The 11,607-nt window shown below is 43.4% G+C and overlaps 1 protein-coding gene across 3 annotated transcripts in view; it reads left to right on the forward strand.

The window, feature by feature from the left end:
- WDR45B (WD repeat domain 45B) overlaps positions 1-11,607 on the forward strand; it is a 37,473-nt gene that overhangs the window by 24,171 nt on the left and 1,695 nt on the right. For all 3 annotated transcript variants that reach the window (XM_032792746.2, XM_032792747.2, XM_032792745.2), the window contains 6 exons: positions 509-596; positions 1,132-1,226; positions 4,560-4,750; positions 9,642-9,727; positions 10,045-10,146; positions 10,599-10,720. In XM_032792746.2, the coding sequence (XP_032648637.1) occupies positions 509-596; positions 1,132-1,226; positions 4,560-4,750; positions 9,642-9,727; positions 10,045-10,146; positions 10,599-10,720 (684 nt within the window). The remainder of the gene's footprint in view (positions 1-508; positions 597-1,131; positions 1,227-4,559; positions 4,751-9,641; positions 9,728-10,044; positions 10,147-10,598; positions 10,721-11,607) is intronic.

An 11,607-nucleotide genomic window follows, 5' to 3' on the forward strand; every position in this document is an offset into this window, starting at 1 on the left:
GGGGGGGGGGGGGCTGGATGTGGCAGGAGTCCCAGGGGAGCTGTCAGGGGTGAGAAGCAGGGGGGTTGGATAGTGGGTGGGGGCTGGGCCACCTCCCTAACCGCTTCTCCATACAATTTCTGAAACCTGATGGTTTGCCCGCCCCTGCTCTACAGAGTTAGTCGCATTTTAAAGATCAGTAAAGTGAGTGTTGTTTTTGTTTGATTTCTACATATTTTGTACAGCACTCTGGAAACACTTGAGATTAATGTTATAGTAATACCTTGACAATTGTGCTTCTGTCTTAATTCTTTACTACTTACTTAATTTAGGGGGGAAAGCAACCATCCGCTGCGGTAAGCCCAGGCTGAATACAAAACCAGCACCACTGTCCAGAAAATAGCTCCTCTTGTCACTTTATCAAACAGATACAAGTGCTTTCCAGTTAGGAAGTGATTGTGTCAAACTTTTTAGAAATCTGAAATGAAATATTACTGGTGTTCTGACAGGATTTTTTTCACCATTTTAGTGATGATCTGGGATGATCTGAAAAAGAAGACAGTTATTGAAATAGAATTTTCAACAGAAGTCAAAGCAGTTAAATTGCGAAGAGATAGGTAGGTATGAGTAAAAATTTATTCCATGTGCAAAGTCTTGTTTGTCATGTGTAGAGGTGTGTGAGAGATTCTCAGTTGTTTATAAAGGAAATTCTTTAAAGCATATGTTTGCAGCTAGAAATCTATCTAAAATGGGGTTTTTGGACAAGCTTTTTAAAGGGTGAGTGGATCAGAGGTCAAGTAGATTGGTGTGTAGCTTACCACTGACACTTTCTGCTTTGCCATGTACAGAAGAGTGTTACAGGAGTTTCTGTTGGTCTGTAGCAGGAACCCCTGCTTGACTATGTGAACAGCTGGCACCTATCTGCTTTCTGTCTTGTTAATTAACCTACAGCCATGACAAAGGGGTTTTGCAGGAACTGCAGTTACTGTTGGTTGGGAGGGTAAAAGTGTAAGAATCAAATTAAAGTATGTTGAAGGCATTGTACAATTGAAATAATTATGCATTAATAGTTCTGTGTGTATCTGTCTCTGTCCCCTTTCCCTGCTCTTGATTTGAGAAGACATAAGTGCTTCCCTTTTTTATCTGTTTCAGAATTGTGGTAGTTTTGGACTCCATGATTAAAGTTTTCACATTCACACACAATCCCCACCAGTTGCATGTTTTTGAAACCTGCTACAACCCTAAAGGTTAGTAGTGTACTTCAAGTGGGGGAAGATACATGTTCTTTTTTGGCCCTTGTTACTCTTCTTTTGAGTCTGTCCCATTTTTATCATGACATTACTCATCTAGTTGAAGTTCCTTGCTTTATTCACTTTCTGTTAAATTTCATTAACAATGACTTGTTTTGAAACATTACAATCATACACTTGTGGGATGATGCTTTTGCTACTAACTGTTAGCATAAAGTCTATTTCACAGTGCTTCATAACACTTTATTGCAGGAAAGTGCTCTCACTTAATCTACATTTATGCAGGGGTTTGGTTTGTCAAAGAAAGATGGTGCTGCCCTTTTCTGCACAGTACTTGTAAAGTTACAAATCTGTGTGCTCTGAAAATGGATGAGTTTTCTAGCACAGAATACTAATGATGAAGGATAGTTCCTACTGAAGAGACAGCAGTAGAACGGGCCAGAGAGCATGGAACAGGTCACCCAAATACCAAGAGAATCTGCTTCAATATGGAAATAACCCCCTTCCGACTGCACAGTCCCAGTTGTCACCTGCTATCCCACACTGGAACCCCTATGGGTATCATTAAGCACTTACAAACCATACTCAGTGGGGACCACATCCTGAAATAAATCTTTCCTGAACCCCCTCTTCTGGCCTTCAAACAGCCCCCCAACTTCTCCAAGCTCCTCACAGACCGGGACACACCAACTCAAAGCAGCACTAGACCCTACCAGAACAACAGACACACAACCTGCAGACATATCTCCACTGTTACGATGATAAATACGCCCCCAACACACTTTTCGAGATCCATGGGTCCTACACATGCCTATCCCAACATGTGGTGTATCAGGGCACTAAATGCCCCCAGAACAACTATATATGGATGAAACAAGACAATCACTGTGCTCGAATGAACTTGCACGGAAAAATAAGACACCCATCACTTGTGGGCACTTGTTCGTTTGTTTTTCTCCTCCACAAAGTGATTCCTCTATATCTGACCTCTTGGTTCTCATCCTCAAAGGAAACTTGCACAACACCTTAAAAAGATGACCCTGGGTGCTTAAAGTCATATGCTAGACATTAAAAATCCTGGACTGTCTAGAGTTACTGAATTTATGGCTTATTACAACAATCTATAACCCACTACAACCCACCAGTCTTTTTTGGCCCTCCTTTCTGCCCTATAGCTGGGAAGGTGTTAATGGGCCATGTAACACACATTAATCTATGAGACCATTCAAGGTGAACTAATTACACTAAACCAAGGGTTCTCAGGACAAATTATTTGGTGGCCTCGGAGAGCAGAGACCAACTCTTGCTCGTGGCTACTTAACACTTTTTTTTAAATTTTTTTTCCTAAAATACTTAATTAGCTTCAGGAAAAACAAATATGCACAAATAAAAACGCACGCATACACATCCTAATAATTGTAATTTATTTATTGCTAGTTAGTCTTTTGTGAAAGGTGATATTAACATACAAGTATCACTTTTCACGGCAAACTTACTCAGCCCTGGCAAGTTTGAGGACAAATTTAAGCCCTGGATTGGGGGCGGGGGAGTTGGAGGAGGCAGTGTGGGCCAGGGAGGCAGCAATGAGCCAGATCCTGAAGCTTCATGGCCAGAGGACAGAGCCTGGGGCCTCCCACCATGCAGCCAGAGCCCAGGGCTGGAGCCTGAAGCCCTGTGGCTAGAGCCTGGCGCCCCACCACCCCAGGACTGAAGCTTAACGCCTGGGTCCCACTGCCCCTCAGAAGGTAGGGAACTCACTAGCTGCTCTTCCAGTATTATGCCCCACCTGTCTTCAGAGGGGGGCAGGGCCCAACCCCTGCCAGTGGCCCCAGCAGTCAACACCAAGGTGGTGCATCCAGGTGCACCAGGGAGGAGGAGAGGCCAGTCCCCCCCCCCCCCCCCAATAACAGTACAGGAGGCTGTGGCCACAAGAAAAGCCCCTGGTGGTCACATGCAGTTAGTGGCTGCATTTGAGAAATGCTGCACTAAACAATCTCTTCCACCTTGTATTTAGCTGTGATACTCTTGAGTGTGTGTTTCCCAGACCTGAAGAGCTCTGTGTAAACTAAAACACTTGTCTCTCACCAAGAGAAGTTGGTTCAATAAAATATTACCTCACCCTCCTTGTCTCTACTAAGAAGACAGCACTTAATTATCAGTCCTTTCAGTCTTTATAACACTGGTATTGTCTGTAATACAGTCTCTCTCCACATACTCCTCACTCACTTGGAGAACTAAGTGCTCTTAAATCACTTCTGAGGTTTTCAGATGAGGTATCCAAGTGTGGTGCATGCTATAGAAATCCTTCTTGGATCAGGGCCTCATTGAGCTAGGCATGTACATGGCGGCATAGCCCTGTCCAAAAGTACTTAAAATCTATGCTACCATTAATAAGCTGAGATAGGGACTTTCAAAAGGCTGCCATGGTTGCTAATGTCACTGGCATGTCTGGGTCAAACTTGTGTGCATGGTAGTGTAATTTGCACATAAATTGCACCTACTTAAAGGCGAAGGAGCCAGTAGGTTTAAATTAGAGGATCTCCTATTGTACCTTGATCCTTGTTCCCCCTTCCTGGTCTCCCCCCCCTGTCAGAAGGCACTTCTGCCCCACTGGTGTGACTTGCACCAACCTACCCCTTAGACTTAATGGGCCAAATTCAGGAGAGACATGTAAGTTCCATTTCAAGTCAATAGGTACTAGCTTGAAGTCTGAGGGGGCCAGAAGAAGATGAGGCATCTTAGTCTGGCTTCAGATTATTTATTTATTTGGCTTTGAGTTCATACATAGTTGAAACTAATTTTGCCTCTCCAACTTCAGTTTTATTCTAAAACATATATTTTGTTACCCTGTCTTTTAAATTTTGGCAAAGTGATATCATCTTTGGACTTCTATAGGCTTTGGACCACCTTGCAGTAGCTAGTACATCAAACCTGTAAAGCTACTTACTGAAAATGTCCAGATTCTTAGACAAAACATGAGCTATCCTGATTGTACTGTAGGATGAACTGCAGTCCCAGAGATCACCGTTAGTCTGCAATGCTCCTTTTTAACACCCCCTTCCCCCCGCCCCCTCCATTTGCTTGTACATGCACTGCACTTACTGCTGGATAATATCTGGAGATATTGGAAGCTTGTCTAACCTTGTCTTCACTTTTTGTAGTAAACTTCAAAACTATTTCTAAATTTAAGATGTGACATTAGGATTTCCTTCTGTTAAAATTGTTGTAATGTATTGTAATAACTACTGTCTGGTATGGTTTTTTATGATTTTCAAAGCCTTTTTTTTTTTTTTTTTTAAATGTTCCTTTTTTGTCAATTTTGTTTTTTAGGTCTCTGTGTCCTTTGTCCAAATAGTAATAATTCCCTTCTTGCATTCCCTGGAACACATACCGGGCATGTGCAGATAGTGGATCTGGCTAATACAGAAAAGCCTCCTGTAGACATACCAGCTCATGAAGGAGTCTTGAGCTGTATAGCTTTAAACCTGCAGGGAACAAGAATTGCAACAGCATCAGAAAAAGTAAGCAAATAATCAAATGTTCTATTTTCAGTGACTATATTTATGAATACACTATATGGTCCTAATATTAATGGAACGAATGCTTTGTTACACTGTAACTACTGGAAAACTAATTCTAAGGAACTAGAATTTTTCCATTGATCTTTACTGCTCCCTCTGCGAAACTGAATACTTCCCTAGAGATCTGTCATGATTCCCTAGCAGCCTTGAGCTGAGACATTACTTCATTCAGTAACCCAGTGGACTTATTCAAATTGAGTCCAGCTATCTTGAGCCAAGAAAAGGCTTTGTTTACTATACTGGACTCATGGGTGGCAGGTGAACCACAGGCTGAGGGAGGCTATCCCCTGGCCGACCCACCCCTTCTGCCCAGGCCCCTCCCTTCCCCCACTGGAGCCCAGAGGACTCCTCCCTCCAGAGCACCGGGTGGGCAGACAGTGCAGAGTCCCTGCTGCAGGTCGGCCCCCAGTAGCTCCAGCCTTCCCAAAAGTGGGAGAGGCCTACACAAGGTGGAGGCAAAAGCAACCCCCTGCCCATGTCCCAGGCGCCTCACCCAGGGCAGATGGAGTAACCCAGGCTTTCCCCAGTTGCCTGCGCAGCTCTTCCCAACCCGGGTGGGCCGCAAAGCTGCAGCCCAGCCATAAGAGCTGGGCAGCTGTGGGAGCCACGGCGGATCCTCCACCTGCCCACAGTGTGGAGGGCCGAAGCAGCCCCAGATCCATGTCCCTGCTTCCTGGGTTCCCCACCCAGGGGAGGTGGAGGGTTCACAGCTGCCTGCAAGGATTATACCATGGCTGGGCTGTGGCTCTGAAACCCCCCTTCCCCCCTCCCCAGCTAAGTCAGGGAGAGCCAGGCGGGCAGCTGTGGAGAGCCAGCATGGAGTCACAGATCTTCCTCCTACCCTGCGTGGCTGGGGAGCCCTGGGGGCAGGGACATGGGCTGGGGGCTGGTCTCGGTCTCCCTGCACCCCAGACAGATGTTCTGCTGTGGTTCCCCAGAGCTCGCTGGGCTCCACCATGGGAAGGAAGAGCTACAGCAGAGCGCAGTGGGAAGCAGGAGGTCTGGGGGTGGAGTGTGGGTGGGGCCATGCAGGCAGTTGGGGAAGGCTTGGCCTTCCCCTGCCTTTTGATACCTGCCACCCATGACTGGCGTCTTAATTTGCTTCCAAGGAATCCATGATTTACTGAAAGACAACCTTCTTGAGCCTAAAGCTTCAGAAAGTTGTCGTCATCCACTATCCCTGACCGTCTTGTACATGGACATACAAGCCTGTAACTGGTCAAACTACTAACTTAAAAAGCTCATTTCAGGAAGGGAGGGCATTCTACAAGTCTGTCTGGTACTGTACTAGCTAGTCTAATATCTAGGCTTCAGTTCAGCTTGAACTTGATTTTTAGCTTCAGATCCAGGAACATATTTGATCATTATGTTGAAATGTTGAAGAATGTTTTCCAAGCTTTATACATTCCTAGAAAATATGTTACAGCTCTACCAGACCCTTTTGAACTGTATAATTTAGAAGTCACTACTATATGGATACCAATGGATTTTCATTTTTGGTGTGATGCCAGGAACTCTGCTGTTGAAGACCGTCCTCATTTCATTGTAAAACCTTTAACTTCTAGGACTGGAGGACTATAAACCTGTTTGGGCATCCTCTTTTAATATTGGTATCACAATCAGAATAACTTGACTAGATAACAGCTAATCACTTCCTTTATATAATTTTTGGGTGCAGGCTTCCAAAAGCACCCAAGTGACTCGGAACCGTTTTCACTAAAAGTAGGATTTGTACTCCTGAATCAGTTGCACTTCAAAAGCTCTCTAAAGTCAGCCAGCATGTGAGGAGCATGGAAGCAAATCTCCACTGGACACTCTTCATGCTGCTGTGTCAAGGGATGTCTTTTTCAGAAGATGGTCATGTATAGCTCTAACTTTGCAGGGACACCACTTTCAAAAACAGGAGCTTAAAGTTAGGACCCTAGAGCCACAGTGAGGCATCTCAGGGATGAGGTTTTAAAAAAAAAATGTTGACTTCAGTGCTCCAGATTCACTTAAACACTCAAATCTCACCTGTGGGCTCCTAAATACACACCTAGGATCTTAACCTTAAGCTGCTTCTGTTTTTGAATACTTTGGCTGCACATTTCCTGTCATCTCTGCCTTTGCTCCCATTTGTGGATTGTGCTGCTCTTTACCTATATCTCCTTTGAAGAGCAGAATGGAAAGAATGCAAGGCAGAGCACTTCACAAGAGGCCCCATGTATATGGAGACAGCAGGAAGACTTAAATACAGTCTGGTGAACTCCACTTTAGAGGAACTGGAGGAATGAAAAGCCAAATCATAGCTATACTTTTTGCTACCTTTCCTCCTATCCTTCAACTGAAATAAGCTCTCAAACCACTGTCTTAAGAATCTTGGCTGTATTAATGTACATTCCAGTAGCACCAAATGCTTTAAAACAAACACAAACAACCTGGCAGTCTTTCCTAAATTAAGATTAAAAATCCAATCCTGTCCCTAAAGGGAAGGAGAATGACAGAGGTGAAAAGCCAGAGGGACAAAGAGTGAGATGAAAGGTAGTGATTGAATGTAGACCGGGGTGGATTACTGTTCTCCTCCAGGCTGAGCATAGCTCCTCAATAACTTCTTAAGTGGTTAATCCATATGTGTAAACTGAGGTAAGAGCATATGTAAGGGACCGTTATTAATGATCAATGAGGTAGGCAACCACTTCAAACTACACTGCTTATTGAATGTGCTATAAGCATTGTCTAAAAGTTAGCATTACTTACAGAGTTAGCCTCCTTTTATCAAGTTAATCTATTCTTTACTGATGTTGGCTATGAGAATTAAACTTGTGCAGTGATTTTGGCTGTAACTCCCATTTTCAAGGGACTGTATTGTGTACTAGACTTCTGTCAGATTAAAGTGGTACAGTACTTATGAGAAAGTAACTAGCACTATTTCTTCCCCTTTAAAAGCAGTCTTATTGTACATGTTTGAATTGGTCTGCTATTTAAGATTCAATACATGGTTACATAGAACTATAGAACTGGAAGGGATCTCAAGAGATCATCTAGTCCAGTCCCCTGCACTCATGGTAGGACTGAGTATTACCTAGACCATCCCTGACAGATGTTTCTTACCTGCTCTTAAAAATCTCCAATGATGGAGATTTCATCACCTCCCTCGGCAATTTAGTCCAGTGCTTAACCATCCCGACAGTAAGATTTTACTAATGTCTGTCCTAAATCACCCTTGCTGCAATTTAAGCTCATTGCTTCGTGTCTTGTCCTGTCCTCAGTGGATAAACAGAACAATTTTTCTCCCTCTTCCATGTAACAACCTCTTATGTACTTGAAAACTGTTATGTCCCCTGTCTTCTCTTCTCCAGACTAGACAAACCCACTATTTTCAATCTTCCCTCATAGGTCATGTTTTCTAGACCTTTAATAATTTTTGTTGCTCTTCTCTGGACTTTCTCCAATTTGAACATATCTTTCCTGAAACATGGTGCCTTGAACTGGACACGTACTCCAGTTGTGGCCTAATCAGCACAGAGTAGAGTGGAAGAATTGTTTCTCATGTCTTGCTTAGTGTTCCTGCTAATACATTAAGTGTGTGTATTTTTTTTTCCAGTGTTACGTTGACTCATTTAGCTTGAACCACATGACCCTCACATCCCTTTCTGTAGTTCTCCTTCCTAGGCAGTCATTTCCCATTTTGTATGTGTGCAACTGATTGTTCCTTCCTAAGTGGAGTACTTTGCGCTTGTCCTCATTGAATTTCATCCTATTTCTTTCAGATCATTTCTCCAGTTTGTCCAGATCATTTTGAATTTTAATCCTATCCTCCAAAGCACTTGCAACCCCTTCCAGCTTGGTATTGTCCACAAAACTTTGTGTACTCCTCTATGCCATTATCTAAATCACTGATGATATTGAAAAGCACAAGATCCACAGCTGATCCCTGAGGGACCCCACTCATTATGCCCTTCCAGTTTGACTGTGAACCATTGATAACTACTCTCTGGGAACAGTCTGCCAACCAGATATGCACCCACCTTTATAGTAGCTCCATCTAGGTTATATTTCCTAGTTTATAAGGTCATGTGAGATAGTATCAAAAGCTTTACTAAATTCAAAATATAGCATATCTACCACTTTCCCCCATCCACAAGGCTTGTTACACTAAGAAGGGTATGACATGAATGTGGTATTCTGAGGGAGTGCAGTTTGACTTTCTTATTGGGTCACTTGAATGGCTTGGTTTACTGAAATGGGATAATGCTTTGCAATGGGGATTGCCTGATGCCAGGTGATGTGAGAAATATTAGCTTGGAGAACAGTACTTAGGGAATCCTTCCGGAAGATTCCAACACACTAAACTAAACTTGTGGATTTTCCTGCTTTATGCTGTCTGGTCTTGGTTTAACTGAGAAATATGGAGAGTAGTGACAGAAGGAGGATTTCTGAATGTGAGAAATGGATGATTGGAATGTTTGCCCAGCTTACTGGAAACGCGTTCCAGTAAACCAATATGAGGACTCAGTAACATTTCAGAATGTTACAACTGGTGATCTGTACATTACTAAATAGTTGTGCTGACATTGGTCAAACAAGGCACCATGCCATAAAATAGACCCGTGGTGTAAACAGAAGACTCCAATACTTTCAAATCTTAAGCATAACTTTAATGAGGGATCCTCCTGGTTCATAATGGGCTAAAAATAATCAACACAAGTCAATTAGGATTTGATATTCTTAGCAAGATGCTAGTGTTTCAGGATGTTGGATTGCATGGGATGCGCTTGCAGTACTTTATGAATACAGGATAGTTAAAGACTACTTCTTCCTTTAGTAATAAAATGTTTCATTACTTTTCCAGGGGACTCTCATAAGAATATTTGATAGTTCATCGGGGCATTTAATCCAGGAGTTACGAAGAGGTTCACAAGCAGCTAATATCTACTGGTAAGCCTTAACATTTTTTTCCCCCTTCTGAATGTACTTTCTCCATCTTTTGATGCGTCTGGTATCTTTTTGTGCTGAGATTGCACAAAGAACCACAGGGAAGATTTTTCAAAGGCATCAAGTGCCTAGCCTAGCTATATTTTGTTCCTTTTTAAATTGAGGTTGTGTGTGCAGGCCTAATTAGTGTTTGAAGTGCAAAGTGTTTCCTTTTTCTATCTAACTCTAGGTTAAATGCAATACGTATGCACCTTATAAATCAAGCTACTATAGGGTATGAAGGCTAAATAAAAATCTACTGCAATTATTTGTGTCTACAGCATTAACTTCAATCAGGATGCTTCCCTAATTTGTGTATCAAGTGACCATGGCACAGTGCATATTTTTGCTGCAGAAGACCCCAAAAGGAACAAGCAGTCTAGGTAGGCTTTTATCCATTCTCTAGCCTATTGGTGTGAGTGAGTGAGTTTTAATTGTCAGTATTAAACACATGCTAGCAAGACTGTTTCTCCCCCTCCCCAAAGCTGTGTCAAAATTAAGCTTTTTTTTTTCCATAGTAGCATTTAATGAGGCAAAAACTTAGTTCACTGACATTGAAGAGTAATCATTGCTATGTTGCGTAAATAAAAGAAGATAAGAAACCCAAAATATCTGTGTATTGTATGGTTTTATACTGCCACCTAACAAACAAAAATGTGCTTCCCAAAGAATCTATTTAGCGCTAATGGAGTCCCTAGTTGACCTCATGGTGTTTCTGGTGTTCCTTTTTTTTTTTTTAGGACACAGACTATGCTGGGGGTACAGGTCTTTATTTGGAAGTGACATCAGAATCGTTGTGGCAGATCTTTTATGTACATCTTTTTCTTTTTTTCAGTTTGGCCTCAGCCAGCTTCCTCCCCAAATACTTCAGTTCCAAATGGAGCTTTTCCAAATTCCAGGTTCCCTCAGGCTCTCCATGCATTTGTGCCTTTGGAACAGAGCCAAATGCTGTGATAGGTAAGTAAGTTATCTGAACTTCCCCAACAGTTCTGTTTGAAAAGCAAGCCCTGGCAAGCTCTTCCACAAGTGACTAGTTTTTTTTAGCTTGGATCGTTTTTTGGTTTAAATATAATACTGTAAAGATGACTGGCTAAGACACTGGAGCCTGTCAGTCTGAGGGAGGGATCATGGTGACAACTTTGACAGTGCTGTCTGGAGAAGTGAACAAGCAGACCTTCCTTGTGGGCTAGGCTTGCATAGGATCTGTGCTAATGAGAAGTAGGGCAGGGGTGAGCAAACTTTTTGGCCTGAGGGCCATATATCTGGGTGTAGAAATTGTATAGCAGGCCATGAATGCTCACAAAATTGGGGCTTGGGCCAGAAATGAGGAGTTCAAAGTGCAGGAGGGGCTCCAGGCTGGGGCTTGGGGGATGGAGGGGATGGCTTAAGGATATAGACTTTGGGCAGCTCCTGGAAGCAGTGGCATGTCCCCCCTGGCTCCTACATGGACATGTGGCCAGGGGCCTCTGCTGTGCATGCCCTGTCTGCAGGTGCTGCCCCCACAGCTCCCATTGGCCAGGAACCACTGCCAATAGGAGCCCCCTGGTTGCCCCTACACGTAGGAGACAGAGGGGGGACATGCTGCTTCTGGGAGTTGCACAGAGTGGCCCCTTACCCTGCTCCATAGTTGCTTGCCTCACTCTGGTGCTTCCCCAGGCCCAGCTGCTTACAGAGAGCTTGAGGGCTGGATTAAAATATCTGGTGGGCTGTAGTTTACCCATCCCTGAACTAGAGGATGTGACCAATAATGTGGGCTTTGAGCAAAGAGCAAAAGATTCCTTGCACTGATTGCTGTTTAGGACAAACATCTGAAACAGTAAGTTTCTCCAGGCTGCTAGCCAACC

The sequence above is a fragment of the Chelonoidis abingdonii genome, chromosome 13 (genome assembly GCF_003597395.2).
Source record: "Chelonoidis abingdonii isolate Lonesome George chromosome 13, CheloAbing_2.0, whole genome shotgun sequence".
NCBI lineage: Eukaryota > Metazoa > Chordata > Testudines > Testudinidae > Chelonoidis > Chelonoidis abingdonii.